The sequence below is a fragment of the Pleurodeles waltl genome, chromosome 9 (assembly GCF_031143425.1).
Source record: "Pleurodeles waltl isolate 20211129_DDA chromosome 9, aPleWal1.hap1.20221129, whole genome shotgun sequence".
Taxonomy (NCBI): domain Eukaryota; kingdom Metazoa; phylum Chordata; class Amphibia; order Caudata; family Salamandridae; genus Pleurodeles; species Pleurodeles waltl.
Window position 1 is genome coordinate 456796060 of NC_090448.1, and position 24431 is coordinate 456820490.

At 47.6% G+C, this 24431-nt stretch overlaps 1 protein-coding gene across 1 annotated transcript in view; it reads right to left on the reverse strand.

The window, feature by feature from the left end:
• Nucleotides 1-24431, reverse strand: part of TDRD9 (tudor domain containing 9) — a 2107755-nt gene that overhangs the window by 951145 nt on the left and 1132179 nt on the right. Inside the window, exon 19 of the mRNA XM_069207577.1 lies at nucleotides 4963-5007. Within this exon, the coding sequence (XP_069063678.1) occupies nucleotides 4963-5007 (45 nt within the window). The remainder of the gene's footprint in view (nucleotides 1-4962; nucleotides 5008-24431) is intronic.

Genomic DNA, 24431 nt, shown 5'->3' on the forward strand with positions numbered 1-24431 from the left:
CTCCCACTTTTGGAGTTACTGAGAAAATTGTGTGGGATCTTGGTAGACGACTGTTCAACAAAGGTCACCATTTGTATGTAGATAACTTCTACACTGGTGTGCAACTGTTCAAAGAATTGTTTAGAGTGGACACAGTTGCTTGTAGCACAATCCGTTCTAACCGGAAAGGCTATCCAAGGGAGCTTGTCTGTAAAAAACTTGAAAGAGGACAGTGCTGTGCCTTGCGGAACGAGGAGCTGCTAGCTTTGAAATTTTCAGATAAGAGGGATGTCTACATGCTAAGTACCATCCATGATGAGAGTACTTCCCCTGTGACTGTTTGGGGCCAGGTTGCTGAAGTGCGCAAACCTGTGTGCATTTTAGATTATAATAAGCACATGGGAGGTGTAGATAGAGTTGACCAGAGGTTGGAACCTTATACTGCTATTCGTAAGTCTTACGTTTGGTATAAGAAGTTAGCACTTCACCTCTTCCACTTAGCAACCTTCAATGCTTTTATTGTGTTTAGGGATAGGTCTCCAGACTCAAAGATGACATTTGTGAAATTTCAGGAGTCAGTGATAGAGAGCCTTATTGTGGTGGAACAGGCCAGAGTTCCTAGAGAAGCAGTGGTGGAGGATGTGGCTAGATTGAAAGATCGCCACTTTGCTGAGCACATTCCTCCCACACCCAAAAAAGACTTTCCAGCTAAGAAATGTAGAGTGTGTTTTCGAAGAGGTATCCGGAGGGAGTCTCGAATGTACTGCTTGTTTTAAGAATTACCACACCCAGAAGAATTTCTGGGAACAACCATGAGTGTAAACTCATGTCTGTTTTGTATTTTCATGTGTTTAGTTTCATGGTTAGCATTTCTGTCATGTTCTCAGTTAGAGCTTTTGTGTTTGTAGTTTTGTAATTCTTTCTACTTAGTTAGGGGTGGTTCCTCTGTTAAAAAAAAAAAAAATGATGCCATTGTGGGTGGAGTGGGGCTTGGCTGAGAGTGTACATATTGACTTGCTGTTGGCTACTGCAACACACTGCCAGCCAAACACCAGTCCACACACTCCCATCAGCTGGTGTGATTGTTGTATCAGGCACGTGGGCGTATGTAAGTGATGGGCCCTTGAGTGGCGCTGTCTGTCGATGTGAGTGTTGTAATGTGCTGGGCCCGTGGCTGGCGGTGTGAATGGCCTTGTGTGTGTCATGTATGAAAGTTGTGTGAATGGACTGTAAAGCGGTTGGTGCCTTGTCGCGGCTTTACAGCTCACGAGCTGTGAGTCATTGGTTCAGTTTTTTGCCTTTCAGTTACTAACAGTGCATTTCATTTTTGTGAAAGCTCTTGTTAGTAAAATTTGATCCACTGAACCATCACTCACCCTCGTGCCAAATCCAACCAGTATGTGTGGTAAAAATGTCAAAACCTGCTCCGCTGTAATCAGGCGTCGCAGCACACCTGTGACACGCTAGGTGCCTCAGGTGGGACCCCGATGATGAAGCATGCCACCAACTTGGTTGGTGGGTGAGGGGTCTTTTTCACATAACCTAACTGTGTTTCTTTTCAAAATGTTAGTGTTTGGCACATCACGGACGTATGTGGGCACATCAAAACGATATATTACAAAACTACCTGTGTTTGGGGGGGAGAGGGCACCTATGTTTTTGGTCCTGTGTGCGGCCTTCATCTAGGGAAACCTACCAAACCCAGACATTTTATAAAACTAGACACCCCAAGGAGTCCAGGGAGGTGTGGCTTGCGTGGATCACCCAACATTTTCTTACCCAGACTCCTCTGTAAACCTCAATGTGCTTTCTTCGTAGGATCACCACTCCAGCACAAAATTCCTACTCCCCAGTGTTCCCCTCAGCCTCCCAAGTAAAATGACACCTCACTTATGTGGGTCCCCAAAGCAGAGTCAGTCTAAAGATGTATAAAAGAATATGTCCTTATAAACTTGCTGTGCTATCCCCTCTATCTCTACAAGTTTTGGGCCTTATTCTGTTGCAGGCACCTGGCCCACCCACACAAGTGAGGTATCATTTTTATCGGGAGACTTGGGGGAACGCTGGGTGGAAGGAAATTTGTGGCTCCACTCAGATTCCAGAACTTTCTGTCACCGGAATGTGTGGAGAATGTGTGTTTTTTTAGACAGAATTTGAGGTTTGCAAAGGATTCTGGGTAACATAACCTGGTCCGAGCCACACAAGTCACCCCATCTTGGATTCCCCTAGGTCTCTAGTTTTCAGAAATGCACAGGTTTGGTAGGTTACCCTAGGTGCCGGCTGAGCTAGAGGCCAAAATCTACAGGTAGGCACTGTTTTCAATGAAAAAATGTGATGTGTCCACGTTGCGCTTTGGGGCGTTTCCTGTCGCGGGCGCTAGGCCTACCCACACAAGTGAGGTATCATTTTTATCGGGAGACGTGGGGGAACGCTGGGTGGAAGGAAATTCGTGGCTCCTCTCAGATTCCAGAACTTTCTGCCACAGAAATGTGAGGAACATGTGTTTTTTTAGCCACATTTTGAGGTTTGCAAAGGATTCTGGGTAACAGAACCTGGTCCGAGCCACACAAGTCACCCCATCTTGTATTCCCATAGGTCTCTAGTTTTCAGAAATGCACAGGTTTGGTAGGTTTCCCTAGGTGGCGGCCTAGCTACAGGCCAAAATCTACAGGTAGGCACTTTGCAAAAAACACCTCTGTTTTCCTTCACCAATTTGGCTGTGTCCACGTTGCGCTTTGGGGCGTTTCCTGTCGCGGGCGCTAGGCCTACCCACACAAGTGAGGTATCATTTTTATTGGGAGACGTGGGGGAACGCTGGGTGGAAGGAAATTCGTGGCTCCTCTCAGATTCCAGAACTTTCTGCCACAGAAATGTGAGGAACATGTGTTTTTTTAGCCAAATTTTGAGGTTTGCAAAGGATTCTGGGTAACAGAACCTGGTCCGAGCCACACAAGTCACCCCATCTTGGATTCCCCTAGGTCTCTAGTTTTCAGAAATGCACAGGTGTGGTAGGTTTCCCTAGGTGGCGGCTGAGCTACAGGCCAAAATCTACAGGTAGGCACTTTGCAAAAAACACCTCTGTTTTCCTTCACCAATTTGGCTGTGTCCACGTTGCGCTTTGGGGCGTTTCCTGTCGCGGGCGCTAGGCCTACCCACACAAGTGAGGTATCATTTTTATCGGGAGACGTGGGGGAACGCTGGGTGGAAGGAAATTCGTGGCTCCTCTCAGATTCCAGAACTTTCTGCCACAGAAATGTGAGGAACATGTGTTTTTTTAGCCACATTTGGAGGTTTGCAAAGGATTCTGGGTAACAGAACCTGGTCCGAGCCACACAAGTCACCCCATCTTGGATTCCCCTAGGTCTCTAGTTTTCAGAAATGCAAAGGTTTGGTAGGTTTCCCTAGGTGGCGGCTGAGCTACAGGCCAAAATCTACAGGTAGGCACTTTGCAAAAAACACCTCTGTTTTCTGTGATGTGTCCACGTTGTGTTTTGGGGCATATCCTGTCGCGGGCGCTAGGCCTACCCACACAAGTGAGGTATCATTTTTATCGGGAGACTTGGGGGAACATAGAATAGCAAAACAAGTGTTATGGCCCCTTGTCTTTCTCTACATTTTTTCCTTCCAAATGTAAGACAGTGTGTAAAAAAGACGTCTATTTGAGAAATGCCCTGTAATTCACATGCTAGTATGGGCACCCCGGAATTCAGAGATGTGCAAATAACCACTGCTTCTCAACACCTTATCTTGTGCCCATTTTGGAAATACAAAGGTTTTCTTGATAGCTATTTTTTACTCTTTATATTTCAGCAAATGAATTGCTGTATACCCGGCATAGATTGAAAACCCACTGCAGGGTGCAGGTCATTTATTGGCTCTGGGTAGCTAGAGTTCTTGATGAACCTATAAGCCCTATATATCCCCGCAACCAGAAGAGTCCAGCAGACGTAACGGTATATTGCTTTTGAAAATCTGACATTGCTGGAAAAAGTTACAGAGTAAAACGTAGAGAAAAATTGATGTTTTTTTCACCTCAATTTCAAAATATTTCTTTTTCAGTTGTTATTTTCTGTAGGAAACCCTTGTAGGATCTACACAAATGACCCCTTGCTGAATTCAGATTTTTGTCTACTTTTCAAAAATGTTGCGGTTTCTGGGATCCAGCGTTGGTTTCATGCCCATTTCTGTCACTGACTGGAAGGAGGCTGAAAGCACAAAAAATCGTAAAAATGGGGTATGTCCCAGTAAAATGCCAAAATTGTGTTGAAAAATTGGGTTTTCTGATTCAAGGCTGCCTGTTCCTGAAAGCTGGTGATTTTATCACCGCAAACCCTTTGTTGATGCCCTTTTCAGGGAAAAAACCACAAGCCTTCTTCTGCAGCCCATTTTCCCAATTTTTTTGAAAAAAAAGAAATTTTCACTGTTTTTTGGCTAATGTCTTGGCCTCCTTCTGGGGAACTCACAAAGTCTGGGTACCTCTAGAATCCCTAGGATGTTGGAAAAAAAGGACACAAATTTGGCGTGGGTAGCTTATGTGAACAAAAAGTTATGAGGGCCTAAGCGCGAACTGCTCCAAATAGCCAAAAAAAGGCTCGGCACAGGAGGGGGAAAAGGCCTGGCAGCGAAGGGGTTAAAGCAGAGTGCAACGCAAATCTGCACTAAGTACATCCAGTAGTTGGAAAGGCACACAAGTTAAACATTTTAAAAGTAACGAAACGCAATGCCCTAAACGAAAACTGAAAAAAAAAAAATCAATGTCAAAACTCAAAATTGCGAACCAACACTGGCAAAAGAAAAAAATGCAATACACCTTTAGTTTACCAAGAGAGAGGTAACAGCTAATTGGGGCTGAGTGAATACTAAAGGGAAGTTCCACACTATATTTGTGCCTGAATATAAAAACAAATGCAAACATCTTCCTTATAAAATGAAATCAACAGCGCTGTAAACAAGCATGCAGAATACAAAAAATAATTAACAAACCTTGGAGCGCCTCAATTCTCCTTTTTCTCTGCATGCTTGCCAAGCCTGCACAAAACAAAACACAATTAGTTCATGATCATCAGATAGAAATGATTAAAGAAGAGTGTACCCAATTGGTTTTGCTACTTCAAAACTGTTTAAGTCAATACATTTTCTTAAGAGCTTAAAATTAAAGGTTAGAAGAATATATATGAATGTATATCCATATTTATTCAGTCTAAAAAACAAAGGTTACAGGGATATTGTGGTTAGGCTTACATTTTAAATGTACAAAACCATAGAAATTAATCTGTTATAGTTAGAATTATCTCAATTAACTGTAACTCATGCCCTAAGGTAGCTATAACGCTCGCCCCTGCCATACACATTCTTTTTCGTCAAAAATGTACTGCAAATATTACATTGATATTATCAATGATGGTGTCAAAGATGACATGAATGCCGTAATTTGTGGTGTAATTAGCAGTGCAATGAGAGGGCTCAAGTTATAGTTACCTTAGGGCATGTGTTACAGTTACTTAAGATAACTTACTATAACAGGTGAATTTCAATGGTTTTGTACGTTTAAAATGTGAGCTTAACTATTACGTCCCTGTTACCTTTGGTTTTTTAAGTGACTTTATTATTATTATTTTTTTTCCTAACTATAACATTCCTGTAACCTTTGTTGTTTTCCAGTGAATTTCATTTTTTTTTCCAACATAAAGTAATTTCTATTACTTTACGTTAATCCAACCACAGCGGTGCACGGCCAACCAGGCCCTGCAGCCATCCCCTATAACCACCCAAACCTGCGCCGCACATGGCCTTTGGCCGTGTGCCACAGGGGTTGGCCGCATGGCCTGGCCTGTGGCCAGATGCCGCAGTCAACGCCCCCCACCCAACCACATACAACACACTGCTGAAGGCCGTGTGTAGCAGCAGTTGGCCACGGCCTGTCTCTTTGGGTGTGAGAATAGGTGTGACAGAGTGCATGGGTGTAAGGGTGCCTGTGAGAGTGTCCATCTGAGTGTGAGAATGGGTGCATCTGTCTCTTACTGGGTCTGTGAGTGGGTGGTCAGAGTCTGTGTGGGTCTGTGAGTGGGTGATCAGTGTCTCTGTGGGTCTCTGAGTGGGTGCATGAGGGTTTCAGTGGGTCTGTGAGTGGGTGTGAGTCGGAGTGGGTCTCAGTGGGTGTGTGAGGGGCTGAGTGCAGCTGTGAGTGGGAGCTTGAGTTTGAGTGGTTCTGTGAGTGGGTGAGTGTGTGGGTCTGTGAGTGGGTGCATACAGTTCTGAGTGGGGGTGTGAGTTGGCGAAAGATTGAAAGAGGGAGAGAAACAGAGTTTTTAGGCTTTGATGAATGATATACTTGGAATGAGATTTCTGGACAAATTGAAAAGAAAAATGTATTTGTCGATTAAAAAGAGTTAGATCACCTCTCAGTATGGACCTTGTACTTTTGAAGTTTAAAAGAAATTAAAGAAGGAAAATGACCTTGGGCACACCTAGAGTAGAACCTTCAACTTTCAGTGTGAGGGTGTGCGACCTTAACCTTTAGGCCATAGGTAACTGCTTACCAGACGTACCTATAACATTCAACCCACACATGCGATTGGAAAAAAAAGAAACATGAATGTTCCATCACCAGGAATGTTTAACATTCAAAACTCTAGTGAATAAACAAACACACTGCCAATCGATCCTAGGATTTGAACCTTCAGCATACTGAATCACAGCACAAGACCTTGACCATTAGGCTAGAAGTGACTCGGTTTGGCTATGCATGCAAACATAATAATAACATTCGTACCAAACATCTTGCTAGTTTGACACTTTGAAGTCATTGCATGGAGAGACCAACGCAGTGACAATCTCTCTTTTTCTCTCTTCCATCCCATTATGGGGTATTGGGCGGGGTTGGGGGAAGAGAGCGAGAGAGAGAGGGGACCGCGGGCGGAGTCTCAAGGGGACCGCGGGCAGAGTCTCAAGGACCCCGCGGTCTTAGGCAACTCCCCATGTCCTGCAGTAGCCAACATTGCCCCCACATGCAGGGAGCTGGTTTAAATAGCAGCTCCCTGCTTGCAGGAGCAATGTTTTCATCCATTTATGTGTGCTGGGAAACAGATAAATACTCTGCTTTCTGACAGCGGAAGCTGTTTGACAAATCCCACTGGGGGGCACACGGCCCCCCTCCACTGAATTTTAATAATGCCCGGTTTGCAGGGGGGGCAGGCAAACCCCCTGAACATATTTTATCCATCACCTTGGGGAGTTGGTGGACCCCGGGGTTGTCAGGGAGGACATCAGGCCTCTCCCACACAAGTAAAGCATTTTGCTCTGGGGAGGTGGTGGTCCACAGGTGGGACACAGGCTCTGCACATTTATTATCTATCGCCCGGTGGAGGTGGTGGTCCCCGGGGCTACAGGGGAGGCCGTCAGGGCTGTGTGGGAGGCCCTCAGGCCTCCCAACGCAAATAAACCATTTTGCTGCAGGGAGGTGGTGGTCCTCGGGGTGTGTCTCCCTATAACACAAATCGTTCCGGGGAGGTGATGGTCATGGGGGGAAATCCTTAAGTAAGCTTTGAAGACAGGTACCCTAAAAAACTTGGAAAAATGTCTGTTTTGAAGGTACATCTCAATTGCAGCGAGGTGTAGTTGTATGTATGTGTATGTTAGGCCTGCATTATAAAGGTGTAGATGGTAGGAAATGATCTCCTGCACAAAAACTGTAAAGGGATCTGTGCTAAAAGAAGCAGTACTGCGGAATCCTTTTGCATTTTGCTGCACAGCAAGCATGAATTGTGGTAGCCTCCCACATAATTACCATGCATTATTGTGGGGAATTGAGGTATGCAAACTCTAGGTAATCTGGAGCCAAATTACTAGGTACCGTTCTTTGAGATTCTTTTGTCCGAGATGACCCTAATGCTGAGTAAAAAAAAGTCCAGTCATAGTGTAAGCTTCTTGTGAGGACTGATAGACATCTCTAGAAGCACACAGAATCATGTCTGCCTCATTTTGGTGCAATTAGTGTTATAGTCCATGCTGGTGGAGTTAGGATTAAGGTCCATGCTGGTGCAATTAGGATTAGATTTGTTGACACCTGCCTGACAACATATGGGATGAGGAGAAGACAGGGAAAGAGTAAGGGAAAGAGGGAAAGAGTAAGTAAATATACCTGAACAGTTGATTCATAACACATTGCCCTTGGATTGGGGATGTGGTTATCCGTTGGCAAAGTTTTGGCATTTTGTGTTTTCGAGAGTGGCAAAAGGGGTCTATTATGAGAGTTTCCCAGCAGTACATTTGTAGGACTTGTGGGTGGATTTGCCACTCATGTACCGGTTGATGCCTCCTGCTGAGGTGGTCTTCAAAAACTACTTGCTCTTGAGGGAGGACATGCTCCCCCCTCTCCTTAAAAAACAAGAATAAATGCCAAGGATGGGGTCCCCAGGGGTTAAAATACTAATAGTTAAAATATTTTGGCAGATCCCTGCATATTTAAGGCGTTTACCTGTAAAACACATTCAATTCCAGCACCAGATCCGAACCAAACTAACTACAGTTCTGAATGCTGCAAAAAAACGTAATGGTCAACTAATCTCCTTGCAGACTGGTGGCGAGAGAATAACCGTAGAAAAGTCCCATCCAATTGCCCTCTAGCTTTTCCAACTTAAAATGTTTGCTTCTGTTCCCTGCTCAATGACCCAATGAAATAGAAGGACTACAGATAGCATTATACATTTTATGATTTATATGTTATATAATAATGTGAAGATAAATACATTGCCCTAAATTCTATTCACTTGGTACTAATGAGAGCAAATTCCTCGAACTAACAAATTGACATGATTCAGTCCTCATTGTGCATAATACCGAGAAATAACTCCAAAAATCTGATCATTTAGTTTTGGTTTTATTGACTACCATAGAAAGCTTTCCTTGGAGAAAGAGGACTGAAGGTTCCAAATATTTTTGAAAGTATAATACAACACAAATCTGCACCAATTACATCCAGTAGTTGGAAAGGCACACAAGTTCAATATTTTAAAAGTAATTAAATGCAATGCACTAAACGGAAACTCAAACAATTCTGGACATAAAGGCTCAGGGAGCCATTTTTATTTTCATATTGAGCAGTGAAATCAATTCATATAATACACATTGTTCTAAATCTTGGCCAGTTTTAGGCATCATTATGGCGACGGCCTCCCTTATGTCCTGGGGTTACCTGACCATCTCTTTGGATGCTCTGTGCAGTGCCAATAGATGCTTTGTGAGCAAGAATGTGTTAGCCTTGTTTAATTTAACTAGGGGCCATGGTCTGGGTCTGGGGTTTTCACTCACTCCATCAGACTGATCACTTCAGGGATCCCTTCAGCCATAATTTTTAAGTATTGGAGTCTCATGCTCTGCAAGTACTAGCACAGGCAGTGAGACCACAAACATTCCAACTACACCAGTGGTCCAGAACTATCCTGGTCTATATATAAAAGGACAAACTCTTCAACTATTCCCACTGGAAGACGTAGACACCCACTCATCCACTGTTTATATTAGTCTATAGTTCTTTGTGGGTCTCCTTTAGTGCTCAGTCAGTAGGTCAGTTCACTAGCTTTGTCCCCAAGGTTGGAGAGTCTGCTTTAAGAGGCAAAGCATATCTTCTTAGCTTTCATCATTATCAATTCTGTCATGTGAATTGGCTTTTTTCTATTTCTTCAGGCTAGCTATGCATTAAATTACCTCTAATTTTAATGCTTCTCAGAGTGTTGCAGTGTATTGTACTGATCCAATATTAATTTGGAAGTTTTGTTAAGATTGCAATCTTAAGGCCTTTAAAAACTTTTCATTTCGCAGCCACCACATTTTTACATGACACATCTGTATTGGCCGGGTCCAAGAGCCCTTTTGAGCGCTACTGATTATGATGGTCAGTCGCTGGGACCAATAAAGAGTCAATACCAGAGAATTATTTCACCAGATAAGCAGGTGAAGACCCCACATTGAGAGTGGGGTGAGCACTATATACTGCTAAGCCCATTTGCAGCTACCAAGAATGATAGGTGAGTTAGCACCTCTGGACTTAATTTTTACTATGCCTATCCATTTTCCCATTTATCACTCCATTGAAATAACTTCCATAAAGTGTCAATCATTCAGGAGTTTCTATTAGTGCTGCACTCAGCACCCTCAAGACGTTCAACAATAGCAGGGGTGCTGCATAGACGTTTAGACTGTTCCCGGCATATGGCTATATTTGAAATGTTCATCTTCTCGTGGTGTCAGAGGACTGGGGGACTAGAATGCTATTCCGTTGCTTAATGAATGCTCTCTGGCATGGGTTGTCTGCCATTCATACACCTGAATCCAAAATCCAGAAGAGGACTATCTGAGGAAGGCACTGAGAAGGCAGCCTTTGCCTTGACAAGATGCACCCTGATTTCTGCAAGGGAGGATTCTTAAAGATACCGCACAACGTAACGCATGGTAAAATCCATTAGGAAATCATCCTCATCTGAACCATCTTATTTGTCTTGCCACCAGCAAAACCAAGGCACAGTCGATTAACACAACGGTCCTGAAAGGATCAACATTTTGCAGAGTATACCACAATACAAAGTGTGACCCGCAGTCAGAATTAACAGTTTTGTGGAGGGATGGGGAGTAACATGGACAACAATCTCAAAACTCTTAGGAGATATCAAAGACACTTAAATTTGGTCACTGAATCTACAAGGAAGAAGGTGGAGGATAGGAAGATTTGGGTAGAGTACTTCCCTCTCCTCACTGCACAATGAGGTCCTTGCTGAGTAGGAGGAGGAGAATAATCAATCCGGGTAGAAACCCAAAGACCAAACCATCCATGCCCAATCAGGTGGAAGTGAAGTCCTGCAGCACAGTGAAATATGTAATGCACAGAAATGCAATCTCAAGCAGAATAAACCACCCAGTGCATGGTACAATGAAAACTACAAGGCACACAATTGTAGGCAATGAGTATTATCGAAAGTATGATACATGACTGACTGAGGGACAACCCAAAGGGTGAAGATGGACTAAACCACAAGTGGATGGAGACACCACTTGTGAGGGGCAGGATGATGTCTGCCCAGACTGCCCAGTCTCATATTCAGAAGGCCTGCCAGATGACACAAAGACTGCAAGACATGTGAAGAGCAGCCAATTGTCACAACTACAGTACTTCCAGGCAAAAGAGATGAGAGCCCACACTGGTCTGTTGCTGGTACATCACATGGTGGTTGTGGTGTTTGAAAGAACGGGGACTGCCTGAACACAGTCAGAGATTCCAGACAACTTGAGGGCCAAAATAATCTCAAAGTCCTTTAGCAGAATATGGCAACTCTGCTTCATAAGAGACCATAGACTCAAAATCTCAGAGTTCTCCACATAACTTTCACAGATGAAGGAAGAAGTATCTACTACATCCACAACCAACTGAGGACAAAAGGTTTTGTAGGCCAGATGATCACGCATTAGTTACCACAACTACTGCTCTCATGCCACTTACAAGAAAATTAGTATCCTGTCTGAACGTTTCCCCAGTGTTGTGTCATTCAAAACAGAGACAGCACTGAAAGGCCCACATGCACAAATGAATGTGCAGAACAAGCTGGATAAAGGATGCAGTGAGTCTCAACAGTTTCAGGACATAATGCCAGAATCCCCCACCCAAGACATCAGTATTATGATGTGAATAACCGAGACTCATTCTGCACAAGGAACACCCTAAGAATGATCCTGAAAGAAATATGTGAAAGAAAAACAAATTGTGCGTGGACTGGAGGTGGGACTTTGGATAGCTAATCAAAAACGTCAGATCTAACATCAAGATCTTTCTCTGGAGGTGATAAAACACCAGCTGTAGTAATCACTACTTCAAGTGCTATCCATCAAGGTATAGGAAAATACACAACCCAGAAGCTTGCAGATGAGCTGTGATCACCAGTATGAGAATTTTAAAGAACAGAAAGGCTTACATCAGGACAAAAGGAAGTACCACAAACTTGTGGTGATTGAAACCCACCACTATACAGATACTTTCTGTAGGACTGCAGGACCAACACATGACAATAATTATTAGGTAAATCCTCGCAATTCAAGGGCTACAGGATTAGAGCAAGCAAGAGCATCTTAAGTGTCTCCTTCTGGTGGAAATGTCCCTTGCCCCCACCAATCCATGCAAACCAAAAAGTAACAGAAGTTACACTCCTGGCCTATTTCTGCATGAGGAACAAATTGGTACATGATGAAAAAATATTTTAGGGTTGGTGGGTGCTTGAGTTAACGTCAGGGTGCACAAAAGTGATTTATTGCTAAAGAGAAGGAAAATTGATTGGGAATGCTGCAGCTGGTTTTGCTTACCCTGAAACAGCCCTAAGCTCAAAACTTAAAACAACCTCAGTGGACACTGAAATGCATCAGAAGTTCTCACTAATGAAAGAACTGAGCCCTGGAAAACTTTTGAAACGTCCTTTACTGCTTGCAGAACTGACAGGGACAACAAACCCAGAGAGCGCATCATAACGTGGCTTAATGTACTCCAACACTGATTCACCATGGTATCAGAATCAGAGCAAAATATTGGGTATATCCAGAGGTTCACATAAGGGATTATCCACCAAAGAGGCCTTGACATTTTCACTAGCTTTGGCCAAAAGACTTGAGTCTTTGCATTGTTGAGGGGACGGCACAGTGGATCCAGAGTCAGTGCTAGTGTTGTTGAACAAAGAACCAACATCAATGTAGCAATCAGGCTCCTAAAACTGTGAAGAAAACTACTGTACCTGCTCAACTGGCTGAGAGACTCCTACCGACAATATTGCTGGACCCTGGAAAATCCTTGGAACTTCATGTATTGCTGGTGAAATTGGCTGAAACACCAAATGCATTGAGTGTGCTGTGGCTTAGTTTTAAAGTGCTGCAGCGTTGAGTCAGTTGTAGACCCTCATCCAAGCGGCTACCATGAAGTCCAAGAGGGACGCATTAAATGTTAGAAGAGGTTTTAAAGTAGAAAAAGCAGGTTGCTGAATCTCTGCAAACAAGTGCTTCAGCTGCTTTTTGGATAACTGCTGTTAAAGAAAGATCTTCCTCAGTGAGAGGACCAAAAGTGTCCCACTTCACGTCAGGAGGGGTATACAAGTTACTAACATTTTGCAAATCAATAGAGAGGCCATCATCAGTAAAATAGAGAAGAAGGAGATTCATTACAATTGTCAGCAGTGTGTGGAACAACTAAAGTATCTATATGGCATGAGAATCAGAGATAAAGAGAGCATCCATCCATACTCAATTTAACTTCGGAAGGGGCCTTGACTTGTTATCCGGCTTTGGTAAAAGCAACCAGAGTCTTCAATAGGAAGTGGTGTAGGAAGCGTAAGTCTGATCCAGAGTCAGCGGTGTGCCGTCAACCATAGTACAGACATTGGCGGCCATGCTAGCAACCAGTAATGTCTTCAGTTGAGCAAAATTCCAAAGTGGATTTTGGCAGCTCTGAATGAGGTCAACTGGTGTCAATGCAGGCACTTCCAACAGAGGCTTGGTGGTGCTCTGTGATCTAAGGCAGCTCTAAATTGTCAAGTAGCAGTCAGACCCGATATATTTTTTTTTATATTCCAAAATAAATTCCACAGTTCCATAATGGCTACACTGAGTACAGGGAAGTTTGGTATCAAACTTCTCAGAAAATAAACCCACACTGATGCCAGTGTTGAATTTATTACAAAATGCACACAGAGGGCATCTTAGAAGATGCCCACTGTAATTTACCCAATCCTTCAGTGCAGGACTCACTAGTCAGCCTGCCACTGAGACGAGATTCTGACCCCCTGGGGTGAGAGCCTTTGTGCTCTCTGAGGACAGAAACAAAGCCTGCAATGGGTGGAGGTGCTTCTCACCTCCTCCTGCAGGAACTGGCGGTGAGCCTCAAAAGCTCATGACTTTTGTTACAGCACCCCAGGGCATCCCAGCTAGTGGAGATGCCCACCCCTCTAGACACAGCCCCCACTTTTGGAGCCAAGTCCAGAGGAGTTAATGAGAAAAATAAGGAGGAGTCACCCACCAGTCAGGACAGCCCCAAGGTGCCCTGAGGTGACACCTGCCTTTAGAAATCCTCCATCTTGGTTTGGGAGGATTCCCCCAATAGGATTAGGGATGTGCCCACCTCCCCTCAGGAAGGAGGCACAAAGAGGGTGTAGCCACGCTCCTGGACATTAGCCATTGGCTACAGCCCCCAGACCTAAACAGACCCCTAAAAGGAGCACCCAAGAACGCAGGAAATCAGACTCCTGCAACCTGAAACAAGAAGCAGGACTGCTGACCTGCAAGCACTGCAGAGACGACGGAGACAACAACTGCTTTGGCCCCAGCCCTACCGGCATGTCTCCTGACTCGAAAACCTGCAACCAGCAACGCATCCAACAGGGACCAGCGACCTCTGAAGCCTCAGAGGACTGCCCTGACCCCCAGAACCAAGAAACTCCTGTGAGTAGTGGCTCTGCTCAACAACCGGCAACAAACGTGCAACTTTTCGACAACGTTAAAGACCTCATTCTTCCCGTCGGAAGCGTGAGACTCAACACTCTGCACCCGACGCCCCCGGCTCGAGATCCAGAGAACCAACACCACAGGGAGGACTCCCCAGCGACTGCGACACCGTGAGTACACCGAGACGACCCCCCCCTGGACCCACACAGCGACAAATGCAGAGATACTCCAGAGGCTCCCACTGAACGCGACTGCCAGTAACTACGGACCCGACGCCTGGACCAAGCACTGCAACCGCAGCCCCCAGGACCTGAAGGAACCGAACCTCAGTGCAGGAGTGACCCCCAGGCGACCCGCTGCCTAGCCCAGGTAGTGGCTGGCGCTAGAAGCCCCCCCTGTGCCTACCTGCACCGCTAGAGTGACCCACGGGTCGCTCCATTGAAACCAATACAAAACCCGACGCCTCCTTTGCACACTGCACCCAGCCGCTCCTGTGCCGCTGAGGGTGTGTTTTGTATGCCTACTTCTGTCCCCCCCAGTGCTCTACAAAAGCCCCCTGGTCTGCCCCCGAGGACGCAGGTACTTACCTGCTGGCAGACTGGAACCGGAGCACCCCTGTTCTCCATAAGCGCCTATGTGTTATGGGCACCTCTTTGACCTCTGCACCTGACTGGCCATGAGCTACTGGTGTGGTAACTTTGGGGTTGCCTATGCCCAGGAACTGAGCCTTGTAAGTGTCTTACTTACCTCACAATCTAACCAATACTTACCTCCCCCAGGAACTGTTGATTTTTGTACTATCTACTTTTAAAATAGCTTATTGCCATTTTAACAAAAACTGTATATGTCATTGCTCTAATTCAAACTTCCTAACTTACCTGTGTGGAGTACCTTGCATCGTATGTATTTACTTCAAATCTTGAACTTGTGGTTCTAAAATAAATTAAGAAAATAATATTTTTCTATATAAAAAACTATTGGTCTGGAGTTAAGTCTTTGAGTGTGTTCTCCTCATTTTTTGCCTGTGTGTGTACAACAAATGCTTTAGACTACCCTCTGATAAGCCTGCTGCTCGACCACACTACCACAAATTAGAGCAATAGTATTGTCTAATTTTGCCACTATCAAACTCTAAGGGGAACCCTGTACACTATCTCTCACTTTGAGATAGTATATACAGAGCTAACTTTCTACAGCATTCTATCTTAATCGTACTAAAGATTTTCGGGTGGACGATCAACTCTTTGTTGGGTATGTGGGTGCAAAAAAAGGGAAGGCTGTGCAAGAACTTACCATCTCTCAGTGGGTACTTCTTTGCATCAAAATGTGCTACGCTTTAGCCAAGAAGCAACCCCCTGAGGGCTTGAGCAGTCATTCCACCAGAGCGACTGCTACTTCCACTGTGTTAGCACGCGGAGTTCCTGTCCTAGATTTCTGCCAGGCAGCTACGTGGGCATCCCTACACAATTTTTCAAAACACTACTGCCTGGACAGTCAGGTCCGTCAGGACGGCTACTTTGGTAGTTTGGTCCTGCAGGACTTACTAGTATGATCCTGGTTTGCAGCAGACAACCGAGGATGGCATTGCTTGGGTATCTATTCTAAGGTAAGGAATCTGCAACTAGAAGTCTCTATCAGATGTACAAGTTACTTACCTTCGGTAACAAAATATCTGGTAGAGACATATTCTACTTGCAGATCCCTTACCGACCCACCCATCCTCCCCACTTACGAACTGATTTCTAGGGACAGGGATTCCCACTTCAGGTCCTTAACTCTGGCGCACCAATCTCAGTGTTCTTAGTGGCTCTACGCTTTGGCATGGAAAGTCATTAAAAGAAACTGACGCCACTGCACGACGGCGGCGTCTATGCAATACTCCAGACGTCATCACGGTGACTACTACACCAATGACGCCTGCGAAGTCGACCGACGCGCAAGGAAGACTGGGAAGTTTGGTATCAAACTTCAGCACAATAAACCCACACTGATGTGTGTATTGTAAAATGCACACAGAGGGCATCTTACAGATGGCCCCTGGATTTTACCCAACCCTTTAGTGCAGGGCTGACCAGTATGTGCAAGCCTGCCACTAATAGACAAGTTTCTGCCCCCTTGGGGTGAGAGACTTTGTGCTCTCTGGGGACAGAAACAAAGCCTGCTCTGGGTGGAGGTGCTTCACTCCCCCCCTACAGGAACTGTAGCACTTGGCGGTGAGCAGGCCTCCTGTTAGTACCCCCAGGGCACTCCAGCTAGTGGAGATGTCCGCCGTACCGGACCAGGCCCCACTTTGGCAGCAGATCTGGTGGGAAAATTAGGTAAAACAAGGAGGAGTGACCACTCCAGCTAGGACCACCCCTAAGGTGGCGAGCAGAAGTGATCCCCTCCTTGTAAAATCCTCCATCTTGGTTTGGAGGAAAGGGACCAATAGGTTTAGGAATGTGTCCCCCTCCTCAAAGGGAGTGAGCAGTAGAAGGTTGTAGCCACCCTCAGGGACAGTAGCAGTTTGGCTACTGCCCTCTGATCCCTGTAGCACCCCTAAAACTAGTATTTAGGGGCACCCCTCAACCTTTGTCACCAGATTCCTGGCGATCTCAAGAAGACAGAAGGAAGAAGTACTACAAAGCTGACCCCAGCAATGAAGACTCCAGACGACAACTGACTTGGCCCCATCCCTCTCAGCCTGTCTGCTGCTTCAAGACTTCTGCTCCAAAAAAGCAACACATCCTGCAGGATCAGCGACGTCTACAGACCCCTAGAGGACTGCCTGCCCAGCAGAGGACCAAGAACTCCCAAGGACAGCCGCCCTATCCAGAAGACACCTTCCATAAGAACTCCAGAACTCCCTGAATCTGTGAGCCCTGCCCACTCTGCACCCCAAGCCCACGGCTCAAGTCCAGGTGGCCCACTGGTCCAGAGAAGGTCCCTAGGCGATATTCTGACCTCGAGTCCACCCTGGGTTGACCCCTCCTGGCCAACACGATGGCGCCTGCAGCCTGAATCCAGAGGAGCGCACTGACTGCAACCGTACCAATATTCCAGATGCTTGGGGAATCTGACCAATGGTTCAGTAACGTCCAGAGGGCGCCTCGCCTACATGTCCAACCAACCCCCTGGACCCATCCTGCAGCATCTTTGTGAACCCCGGGGTTCCCCTAATTGGAATGCAGTGGGCGCCCAATGTTGTGTTTGCACCCGGCCGCCGCTGTGCGGCTGAGGGTGTGTATTTCACAAACATTGGGCTGGAGTTAGTCATTGAGTGTGCCTCATTTCTTGACTATGTTTGTACAACAAATGCTTTGCCACTACCCTCTGATAAGCCTAACTGTTCGACCACACTACCACAAAAGAGAGCAATAGTATTATCTACTTTAGCCTCTGTTAAGCCTTTGCAGATACACTGGACTCTGTACACACTATATCTCATTTTGATATACTATATACAGAGCCAGCTAACTTAATTTCCCATCTACCCAGTTCATAATGCCGCAGTAGGATTTGATCCTGGTACTTACATACTTTGTGTGCTCCATTTGAGGCACTACATAATTGTCCTTTGTGGCTATTCACACTGAAAACCGCTTTGTTTATTCCCATCACCTTTGCTCGCAGTGTGAGCGAGCTTTAAGCTCTTTTTTCCAAGCCAACTTTTCTACCTGTCCATCCTAACTAAGTGGTGCTTCATACCAGGGCCTCCTTATTCCCTAAAGTGCTCACGCCCTTTCATGTACGGCAACCCATCACTTTGCCTACTTTTTACGCACCCCTGCATCCTTCTTGTGAAGAGGAGAGACCCCGCCATCTGGATCCAAAAAAGAGCTTTGGCGTTCTACCTCAATCGTTCCAAACATTTACGGGTGGACAATCAACTCTTTGTTGGATATGTGGGTGCAAAGAAAGGGAAGGCGGTGCAAAAGAGTACCATCTCATAATGGGTACTACTTTTCATCAAGATGTGCTACGCTTTGGCAAAGAAGCAATCCCCTGAGAGTTTGCTTGCTCATTCCACCAGAGCGACTGCTGCAATCACAGCGCTGGCACATGGATTTCTGGTCTTGGACATCTGCCAGGCAGCAACGTGGGCATCCCTGCACACATTTAACAAACACTATTGCCTGTACAGTCAGGTTCACAGAGATGGCTACTTTGGCAGTTCGGTCCTGCAGGACTTTTTAGTCCGATCGTGGTTCGCAGCCCACTATAGAGAATAGTATTGCTTGGGTATCAATTATGAGGTAAGGAATCTGCAACTAGAAGTCTCTGTCAGATGAACAAGTTGGAGCCCTCCCCTGTTGCCTTGATAGAAGATCCGCCTGAAGAGGCAGTCTGAGTGGAGGATCGATGGACATGCTCAATAGCTCTGGATACCAGGCTCTCCGTGTACAGTCTGGAGCCACCAAGATGACTTGGTCCCGGTCATTCCTGATCTTCTTGAGAACTCTGGGCAGAAGTGGTATAGGCATAAGGAGGCTGGAGTTCCACTCGAGACAAAACAGCTGGGCTCTCCCCACTGCTGAAAGAGACCTTGCGCCACCTCCGGATGGAGACGCCATTCGTGATCGGCTGTGCATCGACAGCTGAGTTCGTCTGCTCTGGTGTTCAGAACCCACCAGATGTTGAACAACCAGGGTAATGCCCTGATGTTCCATCCATGTCCAGAGGCATAGTGCCACCTGACAAAAGGTCCAGGACCCTACTCTGCCCTGTTTGCTGCATTACCATTTGGTGGTAGTATTGTCAGTGAACACCTGCACCACCTTCCCTTTGAGAGAGGAAAGAAATGCTTTCAACGCATGTCTGATCGCCCGGAGCTCCAGAAGATTGATATGGAGCCCAGACGCCACCAGAGGCCTCTGATCTCCACCTCTCCCATGTAGCCGCCGCAAGCCAGAAGTGACGCATCTGTCACTATAGATAGATCTGGTTGGGGAAAGGAGAGGGATCTGCCGTGGACCCAATGCAGATTTGAAAACCACCACTGCAGGTCTTTCACAGGCCCCTCTGAGATCTGGACCACGTCAGAGAAATTCCCCTGATGCTGCGCCCACTGGAACTTCAAATCCCACTGCAGATCCTGCATATGCCATCTGGCATGCGTCACTAGCAGGATGCAAGAGGCCATGAGGTCCAGCAGCCTCAGAGTCAGTCGCACCGAAACCCAAGACAGAGGCTGAAATATCTGAAACATAGCCTGAGTGTCTTGGGCCCGCTGTTCGGGAAGATAAGCCCAAAACTGCACTGTGTCCAGAAGATCTCTGATGAAGGGGAGCGTCTGACAGGGAGTCAGGTGTGACTTTGGTATGTTTATAGTGAACCCCAGCATGTGCAGGAGGTTTGCTGTAGTCTGAAGGTGGGAGATGACTTTCTGGGGCGAGTCCACCTTCAACAGCCAGTCGTCGAGGAAGGGGAAGACTGATACCCCTAACCTGCACAGATGAGCTGCAAGCATCGCCATCACTTTTGTGAACACTCGAGGGGTGCTGGTAAGGCCGAAGGAGAGCACGGAAAACTGAAAGTGCTTGTGACCTACCACAAATCTGTCTGTGGGCAGGCAGGATGGGTATGTGGAAATAAGCGTCCTTCAAGTCCAACGCTACCTTTCAGTCTCCTGGGTCCAAGGCAGACAGAATCTGAGCCAGGGTGAGCATTTTGAATTTCTCCTTCTTGAGTAAGTTGTCTAGGTCCCGAAGGTCTAGGATAGGACATAAGCCCTTGTCCTTTTTTCAGCACCAGAAAGTAGTGGGAATAACAAACACGACCTACTTCGGGCACAGGACCCTTCTCTATAGCTCTCTTGGCCAAGAGAGCTGCGACTTCCTGGTGGAGAAGCGTCAAATGATCCTCTGGGAGGTAGCTGAGGAATGAAGGCATATCTGGCGGAGCAGATTTGAAAGGAAGGGAGTAGGCCTTTCGAACGATCTGCAAAACCCACCTGTCCATAGTGATGGATTCCCAGTGGGGCAGGTGATGGTAAATCCTGCTGCCAACTGGATGGGAGTGAGGGGACAGAGTAGGAGGGTTTTGAGGCTGCAGCGGGGGCACAGGTGGACGGGGCAGACCTCTGGTTCCCTGTCCCACGCTCCAGTGGGATTCTGCGGCCCCAGCCACGCAGTGGCTGGACAGCATGGGTGGAACGGTGGCTGGGCGGGGGACGTGACAGAGAGCCCCTTCTGTGGCCACGAAAGGGGTGAAAAGTGCACTGCGGGGAGGAGGGGCAGAGGCAGAGGAAAGACCAAGCTACCGAGCCGTAGCTCGGGAATCCTTGAATCGCTCCAAGGCCGAGTCTGCTTTGTCTCCAAAGAGAAGAGAGCCATCAAAGGGCATGTCCATGAGGGACTGAAGGACATTCCCAGAAAAACCAGAAGTACACTACCAGGTGTGGCATTTCAAGGCCACCGTCGTAGCAACCGATTTGCCCAGAGAGTCGGTCGTATCCAGCCCACAACGGATTGTGAAGTTCGCCACATCTCTCCCATCATTAGCACGGGCATCCTCCGGTATCCGTGGCAGGACTTGCACAACCATATCCCACAAAGGCTGGGTATAGCGGCCCAAAAGGCATGCGGTGTTCACAGACAGCAGCGCAAGACTGGAGGAAGAAAACAACTTCTTACTAAATTGTTGCAGCCTTTTTGATTTCCTATCCGGGGTGCGGAAGGGAATGCGCCTGAAGAAGAGGAAGCCTCGACGAGGAGACTCTCAAGCGTGGGGTGTTGGGACAGGAATTTAGGGTCGTTCGGAGCGGGCCGATGGTGGCGTGCGATAGGCCTGTTGTCAGAAGCCCCTGGGTTGGGTTTGGACCAAGTACCCAAAAGGACATCAGTGAGGGCTTCACTGAATGGCAAAAGAGGTTAGGATGTGGAAGCCCCTGGCTGAAGCACCTCAGTCAGGAGATTGGACCTGACCTCTACAGTAGGAAGCTCAAGGCCAAGGACCTCAGCTGCCCTACTGACCACCATACCAAAAGTTGCTCCTTCCGCCGTATCCACAGTAGGAGGAGACAGCATCCCAGCGTCTGGAGAAGAATCTAGACCACTGGCGTCGCCTAATTCCTGTGCCCAGTTCAAAGGTGGGTCATCCTGGTATTCATAAGGGTCCAGGGACCCCTCCAATCCTTCCCCGAATTCGTACCCATAGGAAAAAGCGTCCAAATCTGAACTGGGGTGAACAGGCCCCATCGAAGACAAAAGGTGGCGTCGGCGGACGCCACTCCGACACCGAGTCGTTGGGGATAAGGATCAGGTCAACGTCGACAATGGGCACTACCGACGCCGGAATGGTCGACAATCGACCTGGCGCCGGGGAAGGTCTCAGTGGTGCGGATTCACGAGGGGATCCAGAGGGGACCTCGGTGGCCAGAGCAGAAGCCGCCGGCGTGGAACCCAGAGGCCCCTCAACCAAACCCCTTGGGCCCAAAGGCTCCGTATCGGGGTCAGTCCGCCCAAACATGAGGCGTATGGCCTTATACAATTCTTTAACTTGGGCTTGGGTCGCTCCCGCTCCGGGAAACTCAGGGAAGCGTGGAGCAGACCCAGACGCAGGCTCAGAGGACGGAGGACTTGAGTGTCGACGCTCCTCCCGTGTCGCGTCAGCTGAGCGATGGGGCGCAGTCGGAGAGCGAAGGGACCTCTTTTACTTCTTTTTCTTACCTGCACCCAAAGATTTTGAAGACGAGTGGTGATGGCTCCACAAACGGTCTCAAGACCTTACTCTTGATCGAGACCTGGACTTACGCGGAGTCGAGTGCCGGACCACCATGAGTTTGAGGGACCGCTCCCTCAAGGCCTTCGGGTGCATGGCTGAGCACTCAGAGCACGACTTCGGATCGTGATATCGCTTGAGACACCACAAACAAACCTGATGCGGATTCGTCACTGACATCATGAGGTGACAGTCCTCACACGGCTTAAAACCGGTCTTTGGGGACAACCTCGACGCACCAAATATCTCACTAAAAAAGTCGACAGAACGGTTGAATTCGGTCAAAAAGAGACCAGGGTAGCTCTCTCCGGATCAGCACGTGGCGCGGAAAGAAAATAGCCGACATCACTGCGTGAAGGCGGTGTCTATGTATTACTCCCGACGTCATCACGGTGACTACAACGCCAACAACGCCCACAGAGTCTACCAACGCCACCTACTGATGCGCAAGGGTATTGCTTGAAGAGAAATCTCCGGATTCAGTCTGATGCCAGGGGGAAATTCTAAGGTAAGGAATCTGCAACTAGAAGTCTCTATCAGATGCTGGGGATACCATACCCTTTGTGCCCATTTCCTGAGACACCAGGAATACTTGGGCCTGGTAATTCTTGCTCTTCTTCAGAACTCTGGGGACAAGTGGTATTGGCGGAAAGGCATAAAAGAGGCAGGAGCGCCACTCGAGAAGAAAATCATCATGTCAATGCTCTTCCCGCATCACATTATCTGAGCGACGTGGTTTAGTCAAAGAACATTTGTTGTTCTTCTTGTGACCCGAATGTCCTGAGGACTTCGAGTGAGATGAAGAGTGGTGGTGGCTCTGCGAGCGGTCTCCTTACATTCCTCTCGATTGAGACGAGGAGTGGTGCGTTGTCGAGCGCCTGGCCGCTATGAGCTTTAGGGACCACTCTCTCAAAGCTTTCGGTTTCATACTCAGCACACGGAACCTCAATACAAGCACCACGAACACATGAGGTGCAGATCCGTCACTGACATCATGGGGTGACACGAGTCACACGGCTTGAAACCGATCTTCCCTGACATTCTCGATGCACAAAAAAGTGTCAGAACTTGGCAAAACAATCTGAGTCAGTCAAAAAAACGACTTTGGGCAGCTCTCCCCGGATCTGCTCGTAGGCTGGCGCGGAAATAAATTAACTGTTGACAGTGTGTTAGGGTAGCGCCTATATATTACTGTGACATGGTCACTTAATATCCAACATTAACATTAAAGAGGATTTTGGGGGGGTGTCCAAGATGGCGACCAAAGCGGGACCCTAGATCGGAGCTCCGCACCCAGACGCTCGATTATCCTGCTTAAAAGTGGCATCTGACATTCTTGAACCGCTCCCCGCTTCCTGGGTGGCTCGGAGAACGGGGGCTGACGTGCTCTGTTGCGGCGGGGATGTGAGGGTCGGAGGCTCGCCTGCGGCTGTTTGGGCCTGAGGGAGAGGGCATGGACGCGGCACAGAGGACCTGCCCTACTTGCTCCCTGTGACCACCAGAGTATCCCGGCGGCGGCTCCAGGGACGGAAGGAGGTGAGGAGCTGCCGCAACGGGGACAGTGAGGTGCGAGCAGGGGCCTCGCTGCTGGGAGCGTGTTAAGGGCCCCCTTGAGGTGACCTAGCTGCAGGAGAAAGTACGGAAGAGCTGAGAGGGACCCCCACCTGTGCCTTAGCATGCCCAAAGAGATGCTGTGCAGTCCACAAGGCTGTGACTGCTGTCCCTGCCATCAGCGGCCCATGCTGGGACCTATGGGGGCCTAAGTATGGGAAAGATGCAGCTGCCAGCCGGGCCCTTGGAATCACACCTCCAACCCCAGGCAACAATGCAGCCTACCTGTGAGAATACGACGGAGAGGGCGAGACTCTTCTGCTGTGCCCACGCGGAAAGGAGGGGACTGCGGGGGACACCCATCAGAGACTCCCACGGAGGTCTGTCTAAGATGTTGCGGGTGAGTCAGCACTGCGCGCAAGGACCTGAGCGCTGAGAAGGTGGGCAGCGTTCTTTACTGCAGGGGCGCATGTTCCTAAACAGAGCCCACTCTTAAACTGTGAGCAGAAAGGAACACCAACCTTAAGGGCCACACCACGAGAATAAGGAGACTGCCTCATGGAGTGCTAGCTTGATTACCTTGGAGGTGCCACTATAGCCACAGCCCTGGACTGACTTACCACTCTCACACTAATGCATGAGCTCATAGTGCACAGCACAGCTGTATGCTACCTCATGTCAGAGGCTATTCCCGCAGTGAATCACTCGAGTCCACACTAAGATGTCACACCACC